Source organism: Astyanax mexicanus, chromosome 13 (genome assembly GCF_023375975.1).
Source record: "Astyanax mexicanus isolate ESR-SI-001 chromosome 13, AstMex3_surface, whole genome shotgun sequence".
In the NCBI taxonomy this organism is placed as follows: Eukaryota; Metazoa; Chordata; class Actinopteri; order Characiformes; family Acestrorhamphidae; genus Astyanax; species Astyanax mexicanus.
The window spans coordinates 51981072-52009002 of record NC_064420.1 but is presented as its reverse complement, the minus strand read 5'-3'; the positions used below and the strand labels follow the sequence as shown (position 1 = coordinate 52009002).

Genomic DNA, 27931 nt, shown 5'->3' with positions numbered 1-27931 from the left:
AGAAACTCATCATTTTTAAGTGGTCTCTCATTTTTTTCAGAGCTGTATTTGAGTTATACATCTTATAAGTACGTGCTCTCAGAATACTAATGTTATATACCGTTTATTACAGGGGAAACCGCAGGGGGCAACATGCGAGCACTGAGACAACGCCAACCCTTAGTGACACGGCATCCAGCTCATTATCACATTCACAACTGTTATAATAATAATGTTATATAGAGTTAATTACAGGGAATAGCAGTGGGGGACACCCATCACTACGTAGAGCAGCGCCAACCCTCAACGACACTGCAGCCAGGTCACAATCACATTCACAAATGTCATAATAATGTTATATAGACTTAATTACAGGTAGTAGCTGTGGTGGACGCCCACACAATTGTTATAAAAGTGTTATGTATGGTTTTAATATCTTACAGGTACCTGTTCTCAGAATAAAGTATGTTATACAGAGTTAATCACAGGGGGCAGTGAGGGGGTACTGAGACAGGCAACAGCAGCAGCTCACGATGACACAGTGATCATAATGAAAATGATAAACTGAAGGAAATATAAAGAGGAAGTGGTATCATATCTACTGTAAACATCTGTCACTGCTCAGTTTCTCATCACTGTGAGAATATTTCACTTATTTTTACTTTTTTTTTATGTTTATATACACTGACTTGCCATAAGTCAAAAGTATCTGCATTTCTATTCTCTGAGAATGAGGATAATTATTACTCCTGCCCCATTACTTTTGGCATGTCATGTTCCCATAGCAGGTAAAAGTGACCCAAATGCGCTACTACCTGTAGTTAACTCTATATAACATAATTATTATTATTACTATTATTATTATTATTATTATAACAGTTTTGAACTTCATTGTGAGCTGTCTGCAGTGTTGCTGAGGGTTTGCTTTGCTCATCACAGTGTTCCCTGAGTGTATAACAATATTATTAACAGTTGTGAATGGGATTGAGAACTGTCTGTGTCGTTTCTGAAGGTTAGCGCTGCCAGAGCGTTCCCCACTGCTCCAACCTGTAATTTACGCTTTATATCACTGTTATGACAGTTGTGAATGTGATTGTGAGATGTCTGTAGTGTCACTGTGAACTAAGGTTGCTTGTCTCATTGTGCCCTGGGCATCTCCATGTTGTTACTACCTGTAAATAACTCTATATAACATTATCATTGTTATTATAACAGTTCTGAATGTGATTGTGAGCTGGGCTCAGTGTCTCTATGAGCTAGGTTCGCTTGCCTCATTGCTGACTGGATGTCCCCATGTTGCTACTACCTGTAATTAACTCTATATAACATTATTATTATTATTCTTATTAACAGTTGTGAATGTGATTGTAAGCTGGTTGTGATGACGCTATGAGCTAGGGTTGTTTATTTCAGTGCTCCCTGGCTGTCCCCCACTGCTTTAACCTGTGACTAATGCTATATAACATTACTATTGTTATTATAACAGTAGTGAATGTGATTGTAAGATGTCTGCAGTGTCACGGTAAGCTAAGGTTGCTTGTCTCATTTGCCCCCTGGGCGTCCCCATGTTGTTGCTATTTATAATTAACTCTATGTAACATTATTATAACAGTTCTGAATGTGATTGTGAGCTAGATGCAGTGTCACTGAGGGTTGATACTGGCCATCGCAGTTCCCCCTGAGTGTCCTCTACTGCTTCTACTTGTAATTAACTCTATATAGCATTTTTATAACAGTTGTGAATGTGATTGTGAGTTGGGTGTGATGTCACTGAGGGTTGGCGTTGCCCGTCACAGTCCCCCCTGGTCGTCCCCCCGTTGCTGCTGCTGCTGCTGTAGAGGGTGGGCGGGCTGTTCTGCAGTATTATCTCAGTGCTGTTTATGATCTGCAGCCTGACCGGCTCTCAGCTCCTCATTGTAGGTTCTGCTACGGTACCGGCCGACAAGAACCCTGACCCGAACCTGAACCAGAACCAGTACCAGAACCCGGACCAGACCAGAACCCGCTGCAGCCATGGGGAAGGTGGAGGGGGGGATGAAGTGTGTGAAATACCTGCTGTTCATATTCAACTTCATATTCTGGGTGAGTTCTGATCCAGTGTGTGTGTGTGTGTGTGTGTGTGTGTGTGTGTGTGTGTGTGTGTGTGTGTGCTGATGAATGAGCTGCTGCTGGGTTCTGGGTTCTGGTTCTGATGGTTCTGGTTGTGTGGAGCAGGGAGGCAGTAGTATGGGAGTGTTTATCAGGCGCAGCGTGGAAAGGCTGACAGGCCTAAATCACATTTTCCATGAAGGAAAAACCCGCCACCCCTTTTCCTCCTGCGGTGTGTGTGTGTGTGTGTGTGTGTGTGTGTGTGTGTGTGTGTGTGTGTGTGTGTGTGTGTGTATGTAAAAGTGTGTGTGTGGAACAAGCACTTCAGTGCCAAACACACTGCTCCTCTGTTCAGTCCTTTTAAAAACACTAAAACAAAAACTCTACTATATATAGGTGTATATGTGTGTGTATATTATATATATTTATGTACAATAGACTTTTAGTGTGTGAGGGTTTATCTATATAACATTAGAATACTAAACTCAAATAAACATTAATAAAGTCAGTGATCAGTGAGAGTATCTACCTGTAATTAACTCTATATAACATTAGAATAATAAACCCAAATAAACATTAATAAAGTCAGTGATCAGTGAGAGTATCTACCTGTAATTAACTCTATATAACATTAGAATAATAAACCCAAATAAACATTAATAAAGTCAGTGATCAGTGAGAGTATCTACCTGTAATTAAGTCTATATAACATTAGAATACTAAACCCATATAAACATTAATAAAGTCAGTGATCAGTGAGAGTATCTACCTGTAATTAACTCTATATAACATTAGAATAATAAACCCAAATAAACATTAGTAAAGTCAGTGTTCAGTGAGAGTATCTACCTGTAATTATCTCTATATAACATTAGAATACTAAACCCATATAAACATTAATAAAGTCAGTGATCAGTGAGAGTATCTACCTGTAATTAACTCTATATAACATTAGAATACTAAACCAAAATAAACATTAGTAAAGTCAGTGTTCAGTGAGAGTATCTACCTGTAATTAACTCTATATAACATTAGAATACTAAACCAAAATAAACATTAGTAAAGTCAGTGTTCAGTGAGAGTATCTACCTGTAATTACCTGTAATGAGTGTGTTTGGGTTCATTATTCTAATGTTATATAGAGTTAATTACAGGTAGACACTCACTGATTTTATTAATGACTTTAATTGAAAAATGTTTACTTAAACAGTTGCTGCAATATATCACTTTGTTTACAGTATCACAATATATTACAATATACTGAATCTTAGCTGCTGTATTATGATATATATCATATCACCATTTTCTTGCCAAGTTCTTAGCTTTAATTATGGTGCTGGTGATTCTGTATCTACTGTAACTGTAGATTAATTACAGAGCAGTACGGGTACAACAGATTACAGTGCTGTTGATTCTGTATCTACTGTAACTGTAGATTAATTACAGAGCAGTACGGGTACAACAGATTACAGTGCTGGTGATTCTGTATCTACTGTAACTGTAGATTAATTACAGAGCAGTATGGGTACAACAGATTACAGTGCTGGTGATTCTGTATCTACTGTAACTGTAGATTAATTACAGAGCAGTACGGGTACAACAGATTACAGTGCTGTTGATTCTGTATCTACTGTAACTGTAGATTAATTACAGAGCAGTACGGGTACAACAGATTACAGTGCTGGTGATTCTGTATCTACTGTAACTGTAGATTAATTACAGAGCAGTATGGGTACAACAGATTACAGTGCTGGTGATTCTGTATCTACTGTAACTGTAGATTAATTACAGAGCAGTATGGGTACAACAGATTACGGTGCTGGTGATTCTGTATCTACTGTAACTGTAGATTAATTACAGAACAGTACAGGTACAACAGATTAAGGTGCTGGTGATTCTGTATCTACTGTAACTGTAGATTAATTACAGAACAGTACAGGTACAACAGATTACAGTGCTGGTGATTCTGTATCTACTGTAACTGTAGATTAATTACAGCACAGTATGGGTACAACAGATTACGTGCTGGTGATTCTGTATCTACTGTAACTGTAGATTAATTACAGAACAGTACAGGTACAACAGATTACAGTGCTGGTGATTCTGTATCTACTGTAACTGTAGATTAATTACAGAGCAGTATGGGTACAACAGATTACGGTGCTGGTGATTCTGTATCTACTGTAACTGTAGATTAATTACAGAGCAGTATGGGTACAACAGATTACAGTGCTGGTGATTCTGTATCTACTGTAACTGTAGATTAATTACAGCACAGTATGGGTACAACAGATTACGGTGCTGGTGATTCTGTATCTACTGTAACTGTAGATTAATTACAGAGCAGTATGGGTACAACAGATTACAGTGCTGGTGATTCTGTATCTACTGTAACTGTAGATTAATTACAGTGCAGTATGGGTACAACAGATTACGGTGCTGGTGATTCTGTATCTACTGTAACTGTAGATTAATCCTTATTTATAAACACTAATAAAAGGTATCTGATGGGAATCTGTTAGACTCTTAGAGAGTTTACATTAAATAATTTATTATATAAATAATTAATTATAAAATATAAGAATCTATGCATCATTAGTGATTTTGCAGTGCAGTACTGAGCATGTGTGGATTTATTCTGGGGGTATTGTGTAAAATTCGGGTCACTGAGCTTAAGGGTAATTCTTTGGCGTCTCTTTGTTTCCCGCTGGAGGAACAACAGATTAATGATGGAAATGATTCAGATTATATTAATGTGAGAATCAGTTATAGAGAATGACACATGAGAGACTAAGAGTGAAAGTGAGTCAGAGAGCATCAGTGAGTAAAAGTGAGAATGAAAGTTATTATACACCTCACCAACAGTCTATTTTCCCTCCTTCCTCCTGCCTGGTTTAAACAGCAGCAGAGCTTCTGAATATATCTACACTGATGGGCGTGGTGTTCTGAAATGAGGTGTGTTCAGGTACATTTCTGGAGTTTTATCTTGTTTATCTTGGTAACAGAAAACACAGGAGCTCCACTGACTGAATACAACCTAGACAGACGCCAACAGTCAGACGTTCATCGCTATCTCGGTAACACAGGCGCTGTGCCGAGCGTACGCCCCCACTTATTACACACACATGAACACACAGCAGCACAAACCCAACTTTTACATCAACAATAAACAGAATAGTAAATAAAATAACATTGCTGTTCCCGTAAATGAGCTGCTGGAGCTCCTTCACAGCGTCAACCAGCAGCTCAGTTTCCTCTGCTGAGAAGAGTTTGTTGAACACGTCCAGGTAGCTGCACCATTACAATAGCAATCCACCAAAGACAGAACTCACCTGATCTACTCTTAAAGAGAATGATGAGCAAGAGACACTCTGATTGGTTTATTTCACGTTACGCCCAACATTAACCAGAATTAACCACACCCATCATTAATTAAGAGAATTTGCACATGCTTTTGCTTTGCATTTCGAGATGCGCAAGGTGTACTTTTCCCGTTGTTATGATAGCAAAGACAAACTGACACACTGCTCTAAATCAAGCTGCTCTAATAGTGAGACACTAAAGGTTTTAATACTAGTCAAGTTAGAATCAGTTTGTTTGGTGAGTGTGAATGCTGTAATGGGACTGGAGGTAAGAGTTCGGAAAAGGTTCTTGGGTGTGAAAACAAACCAGCGATAATAAGCTCCTCCCCCATAATAATAATAATGTGTTAGTGAGACAGTGAGCGAAAGATAGAACGATAGAAAGAGGTTCTAAGGAATAAAGAGAGCACAGGGCCAGCAGGATAAGTGCGTGTGTGTGTTAAAGAGGAACAGTTGGCATGAATCTGACCTAGATACTCGGGCACACGGACGTGTCATCAACAGATGTATTGTAAATACGCTGTTTTTATCCACACAAACACACTCACACACACACACACACACACACACACTCACACACTCACACACACACACACACTCTCTCTCTGGTGTGCAGCTGTGTTTAGAGTGGAGGATAATGGATGTTTGGCGTTTGATCAATAATCTGATCAGGCTTTAACTGATCCGTCATCATCAATAACCCCTACTGATCCATCACACGCATCATCACCCAGGCCACGCCCACACAAACATACTTTGGTTCTGATGTTAAGTGGGTGTTTATATTTAAATATGAAAATATTCTGAAAAATTCTGAGACAGAACCGACCCACAAAACCCATTTACAGATGCATAGATCCAACTCTACACCAATAGAATTCACCACCAACTCAACTCTACACCAAAAAAAACAACTACCAACTCAACTTTATACCTACAGAACTGATTACAAATTCACAGAACCATCATAGATATGATTATACACCTACAGAACCTATTAATAACTCAACTCCACCAACAGAACCAACTAAAAAATGTATAGATCCAACTCTACACCAACAGAACCAACTACCAACCCAACTCTACACCAACAGAACTAACTACAAACTCATAGATACAACTCTACAGCTAAAGAACCAAGTACTAACTCGACTGTACACCTACAGAACTGATTACAAACTCACAGAACCATCTACAAATTCATAGATATGAGTGTGCACCAACGGAACCGACTACCAAATCAAGTGTACACCCACAGAACTGATTACAAATTCAGAGAACCATCTAGATATGACTGTACACCAATTGAACCCACTACCAACTCAACTGTACACCTACAGAACCAATTACAAATGCATATAGACCTAACTCTGCACGAACAGAACCAATTATCCCCTCAACTCTACACCAACAGAACCAACTACAAACAGATCTGTTCACCAACAGAACTAACTACAAACTCACAGAACCTACTCCTACAGAACCAACTACTAACTCAACTGTACACCAACAGAACTGAGTATGAAATCACAAAACCTTCTACAAATGCATAGAATTGTTCTCACTCTAACAGAAGTGTTTTACATTTACTTTTATGAAATTTAGCAGAGATTCATTTAAGATCTGCAAAATCACAGAACTGTCTTGAAGAACCGTCTATAAATGATATGGTTTCTTTCTATGAAAACCCAAATGCTGATCCAGAACCTCCACCCTCCACAGTTCCTGTTATCAGTGACAGCATGGTGATGGCAGTTTCTCTCTGCACTGAGTAACACATTTCATTCTCGGTTCTGCAGAAAAACACTGACGTACTGCTGATGATCAGCGCCAGATAGCGGGTTCTGGACCGACCCGCCGCCGGTGGAAATTCGCCCCAGGCCTGAGAAATTAAGTCACATTAGAAATCCCAGACGCAAGTTCTGTCTACATAACAGAGTTCTGGAGATGGAGGCGGGATAAGCTCTTTAACCCTTAGCGCTGCAGCTGGAACCGGTTCTAACAGGTGTTCTAGTGGGTTTGTTTGATCGCTGCAGGTTCTGACCAGTTTGCCAGGAAATGTTCTGGAGGTTCAGAATTTTTGGTGAAAGATCAAGAACGTCTGATTTCACAGGCGCAAGTGTTTACTGGAGGAGAAGAATAAAAGACCTGGAGGGAACCAGGACGACCGGCACACTGTAAAAAACAGGGTTCTCTCGTGGACTCAATGCTTCTATAGAGAACCATGACAACCTAAAGAACCATTCTGATGCTAAAATGGTTCTTTGAGTGGTTAAACAGTTCTTTGAATAGATTCATTGGATACAGGAATAGTGACAAACACTATACTTTACAAAGAGGGTTCTACACAGCATAGAACCATAAAAACTCAAAGCACTATTGTGATTCTTTAATGGTTCTTTTGTTGTTAAAGGGCTCTTCAGATATGTTCTTCAAATAGGGTTCTGATAGGAGCAAGGGGAAGCAAGGGTTCCTCAGTGAAGTCAATGTTCTACCCAGTACAGAACCACTCAAACAACTCAGAGAACCATCCAGATGCTTAAATGGTTCCTTAAGTTGTTAAAGGGTTCTTCAAATAGGTTCTTCAGGTAGGGTTCTAACAGGAACAGAAATAAATAGTATACTTTAACAACAGGGTTCTTTAGCAAAGACTTTAGCAATAGTTATACCCAGTCTAGAACCACAACAAACGGTTCCGATGCTTCATTGGTTCTTTTTTGTAGTTTTAGAAATGGGTCTAACAGAGGCAGGGATAAACAGTACACTCTATCAACAGGGTTCTTTAGAAGAGGATATGGTTCTACCTGGCTATTGAACCATGATAAATCAAAGAACAATTCTGATGCTTAAATGGTTCTTTCAGTGGTTAAACGGTTCTTTGCAAAGGTTATTTGGCCAACACTATACTTTACAAATAGGGTTCTACACAGCATAGAACCATAAAAACTCAAAGCACTATTCTGATGCTTTAATGGATCTTTTGTTGTTAAAGGGTTTTTCAGAAAGGTTCTTCAGCAAGGGTGAATTTGACACTGTATCAAAGGGGTTCTTCAGTAAAGGCAATGTTGTGCCCAGTCTAGAACCATGACAAAACATTCTGATGCTTCATTGGTTCTTTTAGTAGTTTTAGATAGGGTTCTATCAGAAATAGGGATACATGCTACACTTAATCAACAGGGTTCTACACAGCATTAAAACTCAAAGCACTATTCTGATGTTTTAATGGTTCTTGTGTTGTTAAAGGGTCCTTCAGATAGGGTTCTGATAGAAGCAAGAATTAATGGTAAATTGTAACAACAGGGTTCTTTAGCAAAGACAATGGTTCTATGGTGGTGTTAATGTTCTAATCGTTTTAATATAAAGACAGTCTGAGCTGTGTTCGTAATATTATGGGATGTAGGTTGATTGATTAGCTGATGTTGTATCGCTGGAGTCTCTGTTTACATACAGTCAGACTCTGAGAACTGAGCAGATCAATCAGACCCTGTTCAGCCCACCAATACATATTGAACACCAAACATTAAAGTGATAGTACCAGTTAAAATCTGATCCAGATTATGAAGGAACTCATAGTGAATCATGTAGTAACTTAAAAACAGTGTTAAACAAACTAAAATACTCTGTGAAGTATTTAGATACTCTTATCTGAGGAGCTGTTTGTTAACTTGTGGTTTCTGAGGCTGAAAACTCTGATCAACTCATCCTGTACAACAGAGGAAACTCTCACTCTTCCTGTACTGGAGCTGAGTCCTGATGAGTGCCAGTTTCATCATCATATAACATCATTTTTTTTTGCAGCTGCAGGAAACTTTCTTGAAACAAAGTTCTTGAAATTCTTCTTTTTGGATTAACTAACCTTTAATTTCTTCTTAAAGTATTTATTTTCTTTATATGTTGAGTAGTTGTTTTTTCTCATAATCTGGATTCGAACATTACTGAAATATTCACTATTCACTGTATACCTGTAACTCTACCTCTTCACTACTTTACTTTAACTGATGCTCTCAAACACTTTATTAAGAGACTAGAAATTCAAGCAATTAACTCTTGATGAGTTCAGCACAGCTGTTAACTGAAAGCCTGAATTCCAGGAGACTCTACCTCATAAAACTGACTCAGAAAATCCAAAAGAATGTAAAATATGAAACATATTCTGGTTTGTTTAACACTTTTTTGTTTAATAAATAATATCATATTAGGAAAAAAAATCAAGGGGGTGCAGAGTGGTCCAGCGGTCTAAAGTGCTGCCACTATAATCCAGAGATTGCAGGTTCGTTTGAATCCCAGTCATGCAGCTTGCCATCAGCTGCTGGAGTCCTGAGAGAGCACACACAGTTGGTCTTGCTCTCTCTGGGTGGGTACAGTACAGTAGATGGTGCTCTCTCTTTCCCCTCATCACTCCTAGGGTGATGTGGATCAGCACAAGGCTGCATCTGTGAGCTGATGTATCAGAACCGAGTCCCTGCGCTTTCCTCCGAGCGTTAGCGCTGTAATGCTACTCGGCAATGCTACAGTATCAGCAGCAGCTCAAAAAGAGGTGGAGTCTGACTTCACATGTATCGGAGGAGGCGTGTGCTGGTCTTCTTCACCCTCCTGGTGTTGGAGCATCTCTAGTGATAATGAATATACAGCTGAATGAGTGGGACAATTGGCTAAAATGCTAAGTAATAAAAGCTTATGCTACGTCAGTTAGCACTAAAGATATGAGATTTGAGCAAATTAGCAGTGGAGCTACAAAACTAATGGAAGGTAAAAACCCACCAATTATCGCTGGAGCTAACTAGCATCCAGAGGTTTCTTCTGCATGAGCTGTAAGAATGGAAAAAGACCACATCATAAATCTCCCATAATGCTGTTAGTGAGTGTAGCATGGCTCTAAGTGGACAGGAAGTCATTATTGTGCTTCTAGAAAGAGGAAATGAAGCATCAGAGTCCTGATTAAAAATGACAAACTCTGTGGAGATACAAGGTCTTACTGTATCCACCTTATTCTCCTATTCTAGTGTAATAAAGTGTTTATTAAGGGTGTTTATAGACTAATATCTCCTATTCTTGTGTATAGGAATGTTTATTGAGGGTGTTTATAGACTAATATCTCTTATTCTAGTGTATAGAAGTGTTTCTTGAGGGTGTTTATATACTAATATCTTTTATTCTAGTGTAATAAAGTGTTTATTGAGGGTGTTTACAGACTAATATCTCATATTCTAGTGTATAGGAATGTTTATTGCGGGTGTTTATAGACTAATATCTCCTATTCTAGTGTATAGAAGTGATTATTCAGGGTGTTTATAGACTAATATCTTCTATTCTAGTGTATAGGAGTGTTTATTGATGGTATTTATAGACTAATATCTCTTATTCTAGTGTATAGGAGTGTTTATTGAGGGTGTTTATAGACTAATATTTAATTTTCTAGTGTATAGAAGTGTTTACTGAGAGTGTTAATAGATGACTAATATCTCCTATTCTAGTGTATAGGAGTGTTTATTCAGAGTGTTTATAAACCAATATCTCCTATTCTAGTGTAAGTAAGTGTTTATTAAGGGTGTTTATAGACTAATATCTCTTTTTCTAGTGTATAAGTGTACATTACTTTGTACTGTTTATTTTTTATTGTTTGTATTGTTAATGTAGGTGTTTATTTAGGGTTTTTTGAGAATTGTAATATTTTGCAGTGGGTATAAAGTGTAGAACTCTAAAGGGAAGAGTGTTTCTGGTGTTTTTCTGCTTTTTGAACAGCTCTATTGGTCTGCAGTGGAAATTTCCGCAGCTATAGAGAATTTAACAGCAGCATAAAATCCACAGTAAAGTTAAAAGAGCTGAACTGTTTCCACACATGTATCCATCTACGTCCAAAACCCCTCAGCCAGGCTTCAGCTGTGGAAAAAGACGAGTGCGAGCGTAAAAAAATGCTGTTTTTCTTTAAAGCCGGGTGTTTTTACAGCAGATTTAGTTTATTTACCTTATTTTTTCTGTAGAAGTGAAACTCCAGACATCGCCCGGCTTTAAAAACACACTCGGCTGCTGGGTTTACTGGTGTTTACTGGTCCTCTGGAGTAGACAATGAAGGGTCTAGTCGATGGTAATGAATACGAGTGGAAAAACACACACACACACACACACACTCTCACACACACTACACACACACACACTACACACACACACAGACAGTCATTAGCTGGTGTGTGAGATGTATACTGGCTCTATTGTGTGCTGGTTTATGGGCTGTTAATGGGAATAGGCAGATGGGTGGGGCAGGGGGGCGGGGCATAGAGGTGAGGTAATGCCGTGTGAGGTTACAGGCAGATGGTGTGTGTGAGTGTGTGTGTGTGTGTGTGAGTGTGTGTGTGTGTGTGGTGTGTGTGTGAGGGGAGGAGGGGTTGTATTGGGTATTAAAGCTGATGTTTGTCTCCAGTACAGTACATAACATAACTACTTAAAATATATATGTGAATGTAGATATATGTACAATAGATTGTGGTGATGATGGTGATCATGATGATGGTAGGGATGATGATGGTAATAAATGTAAAGATGATTGTGATCACGATGATGATAGTAGTGATGGTGATAATGGTAATGAATGTAAAGATGATGGTAGTTATGATGATGATGATGATGATGATGGTGATAATGTAAATGATGATGGTGATGGTGAATGTTATGCAGGTAAAGATGATTGTGATCATGATGATGATAGTAGTGATGGTGATGTTGGTAATGAATGTAAAGATGATGGTAGTGATGGTGATGGTAATGTAAATGATGATGGTGAATGTTATGCTAGTAAAGATAATTGTGATCATGATGATAATAGTAGTGATGGTGATAATGGTAATGAATGTAAAGATGATGGTAGTGATGATGACGATGATGGTGATGGTGATGATGATGATGATGATGATGATGATAATGTAAATGATGATGGTGATGGTGAATGTTATGCTAGTAAAGATGATTGTGATCATGATGTTGGGGATGATGATGATGATGATGATGATGATAATGGTAAAAAGGATTGTGATCATGATGATAATGGTGGTGATGTTAATAATGATAGTGATGGTGATGATATTGATGATGGTAAAGATGATTGTGATCATGGTGATGATGTGATAATGGTGGTGATGATGTTAAAGAGGATTGTGATGACGTTGGGGATGATGATGATGATATTGATAATGGTAAAAAGGATTGTGATCATGGTGATAATCTGATAATGGTGGTGATGGTGTTGATGTTAAAGATGATTGTGATCATGGTGATGATGATGATGATGGTGGTGGTGATGCAGATGATGGTGATGATAGTGATGGTGCTGTTGGTGATTAATCTAAAGATTACTGTGATCATGATCATGATGATGGCGATGATGGTAATGATGGTGATTGGGATGAATCTAAATATATTGGTGATAACATTACTGGTGGTGATGTTAGTGATGAATGTAAAAATGATTGTGATCATGATGATAATGACAGTAATGATAAAGGTGATGATGGTGATGATGTTATATATTTATATATATGTGTAGATGATGGGATCTCTGGTGCTGGCGGTGGGGCTGTGGTTGCGGTTGGAGCAGGACACCGTGGCTCTACTGGGAAGTGATGGAGCTCCTGAGAACTTCTTCATCGGTGAGTCCCTGTCCTCCTGTCCCCCTGTCCTCCTGTCCCCCTGTCCTCCTATCATCCTGACCTCATGTCCCTCTTTCCTCATGTCCCCCTGTCCCTCTGCACCCCTGTCCCCTGTCCCCGTCCTCCTGTTCTCCTGTCTCTCACCTTAAGTACATTTACACTGATCTTCAGATGCCTCTCATCTATAATTATATAAAAATATATATATTTTTAAATATCTTATAAACTACAGAATAAAAGTCCTTTAAATAATAAATCCAGTCTGAGGCGGGTGTGATGTCATAGCTCACACACAGAGCTCCAGGTACTGATGGACAGTATAGTGAATAATATGATAATGACTGAGTATCTCTGAGAGTATAAAAGTCATATGACTGAACCGGACCTGTCTAAACACACACACACACACCCTCTCATTGTGTGTGAGTGTGTGTGTGTGTGTGTGTGTGTGTGTGTGTGTGTGTGTGTGTGTGTGTGTGTAGTGTGTGTGTGTGTGTGTGTGTTGTCAGTAAGCACTGTGCATGTTGACACTGCTTGCTGTTGAAACAGGAAGTCGTGGGTTTGGATAAAAATAAAATTTCAAAATATCAACCTGCAGCTTCACCTCCTCCAACTCTGATACCTGAACCAGAGTAAACTATAGCGCTAAACTACAACACTATACTACAGCATCAAACTACGTCACTATACTACACCTCTAAACTACACCTATAAACTACAACACTATACTACACCTATAAACTACACCACTATACTACACCTATAAACTACACCTATAAACTACACCACTATACTACACCTATAAACTACACCTATAAACTACACCACTATACTACACCTATAAACTACACCACTATACTACACCTACAAACTACAACACTATACTACACCTATAAACTACACCACTATACTACACCTACAAACTACAACACTATACTACACCTATAAACTACAACACTATACTACACCTATAAACTACAACACTATACTACACCTATAAACTACACCACTAAACTACAACTATAAACTACAACACTATACTACACCTATAAACTACACCACTAAACTACAACTATAAACTACAACACTATACTACACCTATAAACTACAACACTATACTACACCTATAAACTACACCACTAAACTACAACTATAAACTACAACACTATACTACACCTATAAACTACACCACTAAACTACAACACTATACTACACCTATAAACTACACCACTAAACTACAACACTATACTACACCTATAAACTACACCACTAAACTACAACTATAAACTACAACACTATACTACACCTATAAACTACACCACTAAACTACAACTATAAACTACAACACTATACTACACCTATAAACTACAACACTATACTACACCTATAAACTACACCACTAAACTACAACTATAAACTACAACACTATACTACACCTATAAACTACACCACTAAACTACAACTATAAACTACAACACTATACTACACCTATAAACTACACCACTAAACTACAACTATAAACTACAACACTATACTACACCTATAAACTACAACACTATACTACACCTATAAACTACACCACTAAACTACAACTATAAACTACAACACTATACTACACCTATAAACTACAACACTATACTACACCTATAAACTACACCACTAAACTACAACACTATACTACACCTATAAACTACACCACTATACTACACCTATAAACTACACCACTATACTGCACCTATAAACTACACCACTAAACTACAACTATAAACTGCAATATTATACTACAACACCAAACTACACCTATAAACTACAGCATCTACCTACCCCACTAAACTACACCACTCAACTACACTATTATACTAAAACATTAACTACACCACAATTCTATAGCACCTATAAACTACACTATTATATTACACTGCTAAACTGCACTGCTATACTACAGCATCAAACTATCAGTGTTGGCCGCGTTACTTTGAAAAAGTAATTAGCTATAGTTACTAGTTACTTCACCAAAAAAGTAACTGAATTACTCCACTATAAAAGTAACTAGTTACCAGTAAAAGTAACTATTGTGTTACTTTCGTGTTACTCAAACATTTCATGTTATGGTAACGGCGGTATAGTTACAGTCAGAGTAATTAGTTAGATTACTCCTTGCTGAAAAAAGTTATGCCGTTAGTAACACCGTTTATGTCAACGCTCTTAATCCCATCACTGCAAACTACACAACTATACTACACCACTAAACTACAACACCAAACTACACTACTAATCTACACCACCATACCACACCTATAAACTACACTTTTACACTACACTGTGAAACTACACTACTAAACTTCACCACTATACCACAGCATTCAATTATAATGCTAAACTAGACTATTTAACCACAACACTACACTACTAAACTACACTTCTAACCCACACCATTATAGAACACTGCTAAACTGCATCACAATACACAATACACAACTATAATACACTATTAAACTACACTATTAAACCACTACAATACAGCATCAAACTACACAAAAAACTACAGCATCATACATTACTGATAAACTACACCACTTCACTACAACATCAAACTGATGTCAGCAGGAGGATGATGGTGATGATGACGGTGATAATGATGATGTCAGCGGGACAGTAGTGATGATGATGTCAGTGGGAGTGTGTTTGGGTGTGGACGCTGTCTGACCACTCCGAGTGTAAACGTCCACCTACTGTCCAAACCCATAAATACACACTGCTATAATTATCTCCACCACCTCCACCACCTCCACCACCTCCACCAGCTTCACCAGCTCCACCACCTCCACCCACCTCCACCACCTCCACCAGCTTCACCAGCTCCACCACCTCCACCCACCTCCACCACCTCCACCAGCTTCACCAGCTCCACCACCTCCACCCACCTCCACCACCTCCACCACCTCCACCCACCTCCACCACCTCCACCACCTCCACCCACCTCCACCACCTCCACCACCTCCACCAGCTTCACCAGCTCCACCACCTCCACCCACCTCCACCACCTCCACCACCTCCACCAGCTTCACCAGCTCCACCACCTCCACCCACCTCCACCACCTCCACCACCTCCACCAGCTTCACCAGCTCCACCACCTCCACCCACCTCCACCACCTCCACCCACCTCCACCACCTCCACCACCTCCACCCACCTCCACCACCTCCACCCACTTCCACCAGCTTCACCACCTCCACCCACCTCCACCACCTCCACCAGCTTCACCACCTCCACCCACCTCCACCACCTCCACCACCTCCACCAGCTCCACCACCTCCACCCACCTCCACCACCTCCACCAGCTCCACCACCTCCACCCACCTCCACCACCTCCACCACCTCCACCAGCTCCACCCACCTCCACCACCTCCACCCACCTCCACCAGCTTCACCACCTCCACCCACCTCCACCACCTCCACCACCTCCACCAGCTCCACCACCTCCACCCACCTCCACCAGCTCCACCACCTCCACCCACCTCCACCACCTCCACCCACCTCCACCAGCTCCACCACCTCCACCCACCTCCACCAGCTTCACCACCTCCACCCACCTCCACCACCTCCACCAGCTTCACCAGCTCCACCACCTCCACCAGCTTCACCAGCTCCACCACCTCCACCCACCTCCACCAGCTCCCCCAGCCCCACCAGTTACACACTGATAGAACCAGTTTGGAACCCTCAGGGTCTCCTGGTTCTCTAGAGATCATCTGATACTGATGCTGGAAGGCTCCCTCTGGTTTTCAGAGGAAGGAAATATGATGTAATGATGAGGGCGGGGCTGATAGACAGTAATTACATCATCTTTTGTCATCATCATCATCATCATCATCCCTCAGCTCATCACCAGCAGAGCCTGAGAGTCCTGCTCTCTGTCCTGTAGCGCCCCCTGCTGGTGCTGAGCTGCAGTTACTCCTCTATATCTCAGCACTGTTTTAATTCATTAATTAATGATGCAAATACTGGTTTAGCTGATTATACAACCTGCTTTAAATTAAACAAACTCGTCTTAAATATACAAATATAAAAAAGTCTAATTACATTATTTTTAGTGGTAGAAAAAATGTACTCTAAAAGCATAGCAAACATTACAATTCATTCTGTGGTGTTGACTAAAGCGCCAAATTCAAAGTTTTTGGGAATCATTATTGATGAAAATTTGAGTTTGAAAGAGCAAAATAAATAAATCTATAGGTAAAATAAGGAGGGTTAGTTATCTGGTTAACACAAAATCTCTTCTTCCTCTTTCCTATAGTCTTATTTATCCATATCTTTCATATTATAGTTTATTTTTCTACTAGTCTTAATCAAATTTTATTGTAATTTGTTTCAGACTCGATCAAATTTGTACACATTTATATCTGCTCCTCTATTTCAGAAACTTCAAATTCTCGTGATTTACAATATTAATACATTTCAAATATGTATTTTTATTTATAAAATTTATTCAAATCATGAAAATATCCCAGAGCAAAAATGTAAAATTACTTCATTACAAATGCATTTATAATCATTTAATTTATAAATATTTACCTCGCCAGTCTTTAGATCTTCATCTTCCTAAATTTCTCTCTTGTAGAGTCAATTTTCATTCAAATATCGGGGAACAAAACTGTGGAATGAATTTATGAGCGTTTATAATGTTCATCTTTAAAACATTATAAACGATGTTTAAAAGATGATTTGATTAAAGTTTTGTGATCAATATTTTTTTACTAGGTTTTTTTGTGTAATATAGTTGTGATGTGATATTCTTCTGTTGTTATGTTTGTTATAATAGATTTAAAAATATATATTTTTAAGGTAGAGGCTTTATATTAAGCCCATGTTAAGCTGGTTTTTGCCTTTTAGCTGCACTGTATTTTATATTTTATAGCTATTTGCAGTATGTGTATGTGTATGTTTTTTTTGTTTGTGCAAAAAATAAATATATATATATATATATTTTTAAATACTCTAAAATTTTGTCAGCAGGCCTGTCCCAATAATAATAATAATAATAATAATAATAATAATAATAATAATAATAATGTTATTATTGACTATTTTTTAATAAGTGTGTGTGTGTGTGTGTGTGTGTGTGTGTGTACAGGTGTGTATATCCTGATCGTAGCCGGGGGGTTGGTGATGTTGGTGGGGTTCTTCGGGTGCTGTGGGGCGGTGAGGGAGTCCCAGTGTCTGCTCGGCTCGGTAAGTCCAACACCACAACACTGTCCTTCCTGAAGGACTTTTATTATGAAATTCCACAGAGCAGCTAATATTATTATTATTATTATTATTATTATTATTATTATTATTTGAGTGATGGATGGTTATTCTCAGCACTGCAGTGATGCTATTTCATTAATAACTCCATTGCTAATTATTATCTATATAATTAATATTTAGTGCAATTCTTACCTATAACAGGTAATGCTTTAATTAGGATTATTCACTTGTTTTTTTACAAAAAAAATACATGTTCAAACTTTTTTTTATTATTTTTAAAAGATTTAAAACATATAAAACAGTAGTTTTACACAATACTGCAACATAACATTGCAACGTAATTTTAGGTTTAGTTTTAGTTTTAGTTTCTGCAGGGGGGGGGTTAATTACACAAATTCACGCAAGCAGACAAAGTTTCATACTGAATAAATACTTTTAACTCTATTTTTTTTATCTTCAAACTTTAAGATGGGTCAATTTGACCCGTAACCTCCAGCAGCACTGCTGTATCTGATCCACTTTATTATTGAATACTGAAGAAATACTGTAATTCCACAGTTTTGGGCTTTAATACTGAACTCTAATCCAGGTAGAGGTTTTTATTATTATACACTGGTTTAACCCAGTTCTGTTCTTTTACTGAACTGTAGATGAAGAGCTGAGGGTCGGGTTCTAATGGTTCTGGTTCTGATCTGTAATAATACAGTAGTTTACTCTGTATTACTCTGTTTATTGTGATTATCTGTGTGTAATTTCAGTTCTTCGCCTGCCTGCTGATCATATTCGGAGCAGAAGTCGCTGCCGGAGTGTTCGGATTCCTCAATAAAGAGAAAGTAACGTTACAATTATCGTTAAAACTGTACATTTTCTTAATATAATTTCAGTTATATATATACAGCTCTGTATAAAAATGAAGAGAGCACTTCAGTTTGTGAATCAGTTTCTCTGATTTTACTATTTATAGGTTTATGTTTGAGTAAAATGAACATTGTTGTTTTATTCTATAAACTACAGACAACATTTCTCCCAAATTACAAATAAAAATATTCTCATTTAGAGCATTTATTTACAGAAAATGAGAAATGACTGAAATAACAAAAAAGATGCAGAGCTTTCAGACCTCAAATAATGCAAAGAAAACAAGTTCATATTCATAAAGTTTTAAGAGTTCAGAAATAATCAATATTTGGTGGAATAACCCTGGTTGGTTTTTAATCACAGTTTTAATTTCATGCATCTTGGCATCATGTTCTCCTCCACCAGTCTTACACACTGCTTTTGGATAACTTTATGCTGCTTTACTCCTGGTGTAAAAATTCAAGCAGTTCAGTTTGGTGGTTTGATGGTTTGTGATCATCCATCTTCCTCTTGATTATATTCCAGAGGTTTTTAATTTTTAAGTTTAATTTTTAAGTGCTCTCTTAGCGGTATGCCCCCTCCTTACTATTTAAGGTGGAATAGAGAGATAAAACAGAAGACTACATTACTTTACGCAGTCTAGAACCAAATGTTCTAAACCAGTTTATTTTCTACAGATAATTCAGGACATTCAGACGTTCTACTCAGAATCTGCTAAAGACGCCAACGGCAACAACACCCTCATCGTCTCCAGCTACCACCGAGTCGTGAGTTCCTCCATATAATACAGTACTGCACGGTTCATCAGCAACACCACAGCAACCACCTGGAACAGCATAGCAACAGCATAAGCAACCACTTGAAACTGCATAGCAACCACATGGGACTACATAGCAACAGCATAGCAACCATTAGGGACCACATAGCAACAGCATAGCAACCATTTGGGCCCACATAGCAACACCAAAGCAAACCACTTGAAACCACATAGCAACCACATGGGATTACACAGCAACAGCATAGTAACCACTTTAACCGCATAGTAAACCCTTGGGACCACATAGTAACAGCATAGCAACCATTAGGGACCACATAGCAACAGCATAGTAACCACATGGGACAACATAGCAACCGCATGGGACTACATAGCAATAGCAGAGTAACCACCTTGGACTGCATAGTAACCAAAGAAAGCATAGCAACAGCATAGCAACTACATAAAACTGCATAGCAACCAAATGGGGCTACATAGCAACCGCATAAAAAGCACTTGGGACCACATGGCAAGAGCATAGCATGTATATATATGTATATATATATTTATTATAATAATAATAAAAAATAATAATAATCATAATAATGTAATAATATAAACAACGTAACAGTAAAAGAATGGTAAACCCTACCCCTGAGTAAAAGCCGTGTTCTGATTGGTTTGTAGCTGAACTGTTGTGGCACCGCCTCCACCAGGTCCGCCCAGTGTACCAACACCGCCCCAGATACCAAGGTACCATAACCCTATTCACACTCTGCTCTGATATTATTCATATATATATATATATATATATATATATATATATATATATATATATTTCTGTTTATATTGTAATATATAATCTATATTATCAGTATGTTGTTATTATTCAGGACTGTGAATCAGCGATTGAAGAGTTTTTTAACAGTAAGCTGTTCATTATTGGATACGTGGGGATTGGCATCGCGGGAGTTATGGTAATATTATTATAATATATATTTATATTTTACATTTACCCAGTGATATATAAAAATCTTTTTCTTAAATATACTTATTAAACTTACATCAGTTATACATTTACTATTTTACTATTTACTATAGAAATATCTATGAATATTTCAGCATCTATTAATAATTATTCATTATCTACTACAAATTATTCAGTATACACTATAACCATTAGTATCAGTATCAACTGATTAAAAATCAGTATCAACTTTGTATCAGAATGATACAAAATGATTATTCAGTAAATCTGCATTATTCAGTGTTGATTATGAATAATTCACTACGCACTAAATGTGCTAAATGACTCTGTATTCACTATAAATTATTCAGTATCCCTTTTGTTTTTCCACTATGAATTATTGATTATTCAATAATAATGATTGATTTTACACTATGAATTGTTATTTATCCAGTATGAATGATTCCAATTTAACTATGAATTATGAATTATCCAGTATGAATGATGGATTTCAACTATTTATTATGAACTATCCAGTATGAATGATTCCAATTTAACTATGAATTGTTAATTATCCAGTATGAATGATTCCATTTCAACTATGAATTATGAATGATCCAGTATGAATGATTCAGTTTCAACTATAAATTAGTCAGTATCCGCTCACTATAAATGACTAATTATCCAGTATGTATGATTTATTTTCCATTATGAATTATTAATTATTCAGTAGGAATGATTCATTTTCCACTATTAGTTATAATTATCCAGTATGAATGATTACATTTCAACTATGCATTATTCAATGTCCACTATGAATTGTTAATTATCCAATATAAAGGATTTAATTTAAACTATAAATTATTTATTATCTACTATGAATTAGATGTTTTACTATTCATTATAAATGAGTCTGTTATTACAATTAATGATTCAGTATTCAGAATCCACTATGAATTATTTAGTTACTACTGTAAATTATTCAGTATGTACTGTATTTGATGAAATCACTACATGAATTAATGTACTATAATGTATCACTATATAGATGTATAGAATATATAAATAGTTCGTATAACTAAAACGCTGTTGTTTATTATATATTCTCAGATTATCGGGATGATATTCAGTATGGTTCTGTGCTGCGCGATCCGGAACAGCCGGGAGGTGATCTAAACCCCGCCCCCACCCCCCCACGCTCTGACCTTTAACCTCCGTCCACCACCAGACTCAACTCTACACAGTGACCCACTGCAGAACCGGGTCAGAACCGGGTCTGGGTTCCGGCTGCAGTTCTGAGTGTTTAACCTGCTGGTTGGGTGTTTAATACTTTGGGTTCTGCTGGATGTTGTTATTTATGTGCTTCTGTGTTTGTTATTAAGGTTCTAGAGGTTCTAGACTCTGGAAGTGGATCCTCCTCTTCTTCTCCCGGTTATTTAAAGCCGAGCTGCCGGTGCCGGCGCCGTGTCACATGACCCACAAACATATGATGTAATGTGAACTGCAGGGGGCCCACGGCATGCTGGGAAATCTGACCAGACGGGCTTCAGTCAGTGCGTCACAACTTTACATAAACATACACAAACACACACACACACACACACACACACACTATTATATATATATATATATATATATATATATATATATATATATATATATATATATATATATATATATATATATATATATATATATGTAGGTAAAAGTCTTGGGACACCTAAATGCTAGAACCCAGTCTGTGTTTACAGGCATTACACTGTGTTGCTAATGGCAACAGACTGAATTAAAATAATTTATTAAATTAATTTGTTATGTCCCAATACTGTTGTTCTCATAGTGTATTTTATTCTCCTGCCCTTCAATCTTCTACATTTCTACACATATATACACATTCTATACAAACTAACCTGATTTTATACACAATAACTTGGTTTTACACAGACTAACACAGTTCTACACATGCTAACACAGTTCTACACATGCTAACACAGTTCTACACATGCTAACACAGTTCTACACAGACTAACACAGTTCTACACATGCTAACACACTTCTACACAGGATAATACAGTTCTACACATGCTAACACACTTCTACACAGACTAACACAGTTCTACACATGCTAACACAGTTCTACACATGCTAACACACTTCTACACAGGATAATACAGTTCTACACATGCTAACACACTTCTACACAGACTAACACAGTTCTACACATGCTAACACAGTTCTACACATGCTAACACACTTCTACACAGACTAACACAGTTCTACACATGCTAACACAGTTCTACACATGCTAACACACTTCTACACAGGATAATACAGTTCTACACATGCTAACACAGTTCTACACATGCTAACACAGTTCTACACAGGATAACACAGTTCTACACATGCTAACACAGTTCTACACATGCTAACAAAGTTTTACACAGGATAACACAGTTCTACACAGTTCTACACAGGATAACAGTTCTACACATGCTAACACAGTTCTACACATGCTAACACAGTTCTACACAGACTAACACAAATCTACACAGGCTAATATAGTTCTAGACATGCTAACATCGTTCTACACAGGCTAACATATATCTACACATAACAAGACTTTTTTTTACAAACTAATATACATGCTATTCTTTACATTCTGCTAACATGTCTTATACTTGCTACTATGATCCTACATGGTTTGATTCATATTTATAAGGTTTTACACATGCTAATGCTGTTCTATGCATGCTTACATACTACCGTCTATACACATGCTAATAAGCACTGTCCCTATGCATGCTAAAACAATGCTTACTAACATTGATACGCTTACTAACATATTTCTACACATGCTAACACATCCCTATGCATGCTAATACATCTAAATGCTTACTAACATATTTACAATTGCTAAGACTTACAATTATATTTACATTTATGGCATTTAGCTGAGTTGGGCCAATGTAGTGTTGGGTATTGGAGGACGTATTGTTGTAGCGTAGCATCCAGTCATCCAGAACAGGAATTAAACTGATGATTCTCTACAAATGCTAATGTCAACCAATGCTAACACATCCCTGCACATGATGACACATCTCAAGAAATGCTAAATAACATAATTACACATAAGCCTACTCAACACCTTTCTTTGTTTGCTAACACTTCTAAGCATGCTAACATCTCAACACATGCTTAGCATGATTATAGTTGCGCTAATATGACTCTTTATAATCGAATATGTTTCTATGAATGCTAACATAGCTTCACACATGGAAAGAACTAAGATTCTAACATGATTCTACCAATGCTAATATAGCTGTTTTTATGCTATGTTGATATTTTAGGCTAAAAACTCTCAAAAAAAGAGGAAACTTCATCCACTTCATACATTACAGTAACTACCAGCTTCTTCTACTGATGAAGTCCAGCCCACAGTGGGCGGAGCTTCAGAAGTGTTGACACTGCTCAGCTGTTGGGTCTGTGTGGGTGTAAAGTTAAGCTAAGCTAAATATATATATACTGCAGCCCAAATAGCATCACAGCCTGCTGCTAGCATCATACCGCTAACACCACACTGCAGCTCATAGCCTGGTCATGGTCCCAGCATGCTGTGCTACAAACCAAACAAAACAAAACAAAACAATACATAATGTTTTAGAAGTGATTTTACATTTTTAAAACTATTCTGGACCAAATATGACAGATTAAATGTTTGTTTGATGGAACAGATTGACTTTCTGCACAGCGTAACATAGCGTATTTCACTTTAATTACAAACAACACGTTTGTTTACGTCCAGTTAGCATCTGTTAGCTGCTAGCTTCACATCTGTAGTTACTCTCCTACCCGTTTCCCTCCTTCTATTATTAGATATTAGTTTAGTTTCTACATATTATTATTTATTGTCCGTGGTTTAATCCATATGCAAACTGTTTCTATTCAGTTCACTTTATTTGTAGAACAATGTTAGCCACGCTAATCAGTGTAGCACCATCGTTAACCTTGTTATGAGTGGCTTAATTACTACAATACTCCAACAATTACTAATGCTAACGAGTAGCTCTACTGTATGGTGGTGTTTTAGGTCATTATAGTAGACTTTGAGAATAAAGACATATTTTAAAAATAAAGTTGTAATATTTCAAAGTAAAAGTTTGCTGTTTTAGGTAAATTTTTTTAATATTTAGAGAATAAAGTCATAATATTTCTAGATAAAATCTACTTTATTCACAAAAATGTATTTATTCTGAAAATATAATGAATTTATTTGTAAAACATTACAATTTTGCTCGTGAGATATCATGATTTTACGTAAAAATAAAATACAACTGTACTCTACACAAATTACAAATTTATTTCCAAAACATTTCAACCTTATTCTCAAACTATTATTGCTTTATTCTTTAAAAAAAAGCATCAAAATTAAAACGTATTTATTCTCAAAATATTTTGGATTTAGTTTTGAAACATCGTGACTATATTCTCAAAATGTTCAAACTTCATTATGAAATATTACAATTTTATTAAAAAATAGTACATTTTTATTTAAAATATAAAATTTTTATTCTCTTATTCTTTATAAGTGTACATTTTTTTGTTGTTTTAACAAAAGAAAAAATGTAAAACGCCATTATACTACTGAGTATAACCAAAGTGATGCTAAATCTGTTAGCCAGTGTAGCTAATGATGATGCTACACAGATTAGCTTGACTATCATTGTAGAAGTGTATTGAAATTACATAATTTAGGTCAGTGCTAGATAGCTAACAGGTGCTAACTAGCGCTAACAGTGTGTGGTTTGGTAGTGGGAAATACAGATGACGTTATGCTACGTTGTGCCGGTTTCTTTTGGGCGTTAATCCATTTGAGTATTAATTACGTGATTTTTTACGTTAAGCATTAGAACAGTAAGGGAAGTCTGTCTTTTATAGACGACTCTGTACATATCGTACGACTTTTTCTACTCTTTGTCTACGTGATGTAGTTGTGTGTGTGTGTGTGTGTGTGTGGTTGTGAACATTATTGACGTGTTATTGATTAGCGTAGCATATCGTGATTACTGTAAAGTCTTTGATGTATCTGTTTGATGTGGTTTATAATCGGATCAGTCGTGCCTTGCTTTTTAATACTGAATCACGCTCGGCCTGTTAGCATGTGTACAGGGAAGGTTCTCCGATTAGAACCTGCGGAACCCTTACAATAGATTTGGGACGGGGTTTCAGGTTCGGCTCCAGGTGTTCTCTGATTAATCGCAAAGGTCAAAAGTTTGGACACACCTGTGCTAACATTCGTACTGACCTGCAAAGGTTATTATTACAAACGTTAGCATTGTTATTATATTTGAGATTATAAGTTAATAGCAGTGAACAAGTTATGCTAATGAGATCAGAACTAAACCAATCAGATGTAATTTATTTTTTTATTATTTATTTATTTATTTATTATCTTTATTCTAGATTAATATGTGAATTCAGAGCCCTGTGAAACACAGAAAAGTAAAAAGCTAAATTAACAAATGAAAATTATTTTTTCTTCCTCTATGACATTTTGACCATGTTGATAGTTTAATATCTAATATTTTATGATAAAAATCATATTTTTTGTTTATTAACATTGCAATATTTTAAGAATAAAGTGGTATTGCTACCAGCAAAGTCATATGTTTCTTTTGCAAACCAGTAAAAGTTCTGACCACCCTAATTTTATGTTCGTATTTTAACAATGTCAATAACAATGACGTGTGTGTCCAAACTTTTGACTTTTAGCACTCTAGTAACCAAATTACTAACATTCAATGTAAAACGCAAAAAATAGATATCTACGTAAATTATCATCTTCTAGTCTAATTAGCCAATATTTCTCTCAAATTTATGTCAGTATCTTTTTTTCACCTGTTATGCAGTGATTTTATATACTAAAAGCTGATTATTTTCTACATTTAGTAGATAAAATTACTTCTAACAAGTCATTTTTACATCTAACCTTTTCTAATTCTGACTCTTAGCACTAATGCTAACGTAACTTGCTTGCTAATCCAACTTCTAGCTTTTTTGTCGACCATGTGACTGTACTATACCAGACCAATTAATATTATTTACCTAAAAAGTTAAAAGTATTTCTGCAGGATTTTTTAGAATGTGGAATATTAGGAATTTAGACCAGATTTATTAATAATTAATAAATTATTTTTATTGAGAATTCCTTGGAGCCGGTGGGTTGGGTGTTCGGGGGAACCGTGTGTTTGTATAAGTGTGTTTCCGGGTTTACACATGTAACATCGTTATCTCTGTGAGCTCACGGCTCGTCCGCAGTGTTCCGGCTGTTGGGAATGTCGGCACTGCCGTGGAATTCTGTAACATGTCTTTCCATAGGAGCTTATTTCTATTGAACAAACGTTTTATGTCCTTTTGTCTGTAAGAACAAAAATGAAGAGAATTTTTGTACTGTAAACCAAACAACGTTGCTGTTATTGTTATTATTGCTGTTGTTGTTTTTTTCAGTGCTGAAGTGTGTAATTTATTTATAGGCTGTTTAAACACATTCAGGCTTCTCAGGAAGATCGCTGTACCTGATCAAATTAAACTAATCTGAAGTTCCTGCTGCTTCTGTTCTCTATTCTGTTCATTGTTGGAATGTAATAAAGCTTTATAAAGTTTCTCCCAAAAGGGAGAACCGTATTTTTCGCACTTTATGGTGCACTTATCCATTAACTTTAATTAAATTCTTTAATGGCTACTGCTACTGTGATTAGCTGTTGTTGCTAATGCTGCTGCACAAAGCCTTAGTGGCAATCTGGAAATCTAAGCTTACTGTAAATAAACAAAAGTGCGTTAGGGTTAGGGTAAGTTAACCTACCCCACCACCACCACCCAGCGTTGAGACCTGCATGGCAACACTCCTGTTCCTTACTAGTGCTACATATAATGTGCAACAAAAAACAGAAAATAGACGTTTATTGATAGTGTGCCTTATAGTGTGAACAATATGGTACACTAAGATTATTGTAGAAAATGATTAAAACAATTGAAAG

General features: G+C 37.1%; 1 protein-coding gene across 2 annotated transcripts; it reads left to right on the top strand.

Moving 5' to 3' along the window:
• Window positions 1-1832: 1832 nt before the first annotated feature.
• On the top strand, window positions 1833-22095 carry tspan2b (tetraspanin 2b). 2 transcript variants are annotated; one of them, XM_049486509.1, is made up of 8 exons: window positions 1833-2061; window positions 12967-13069; window positions 18203-18300; window positions 19077-19151; window positions 19854-19943; window positions 20618-20683; window positions 20824-20907; window positions 22008-22095. In XM_049486509.1, the coding sequence occupies exons 1-8, from the start codon at window positions 1993-1995 to the stop codon at window positions 22071-22073; spliced, it is 651 nt and encodes a 216-aa protein (XP_049342466.1). In that variant the 5' UTR covers window positions 1833-1992; the 3' UTR covers window positions 22074-22095. The 2 variants fall into 2 exon arrangements, with proteins under 2 accessions (XP_049342466.1, XP_049342467.1); XM_049486510.1 differs by lacking the exon at window positions 1833-2061 and adding an exon at window positions 10987-11514.
• Window positions 22096-27931: the final 5836 nt, after the last annotated feature.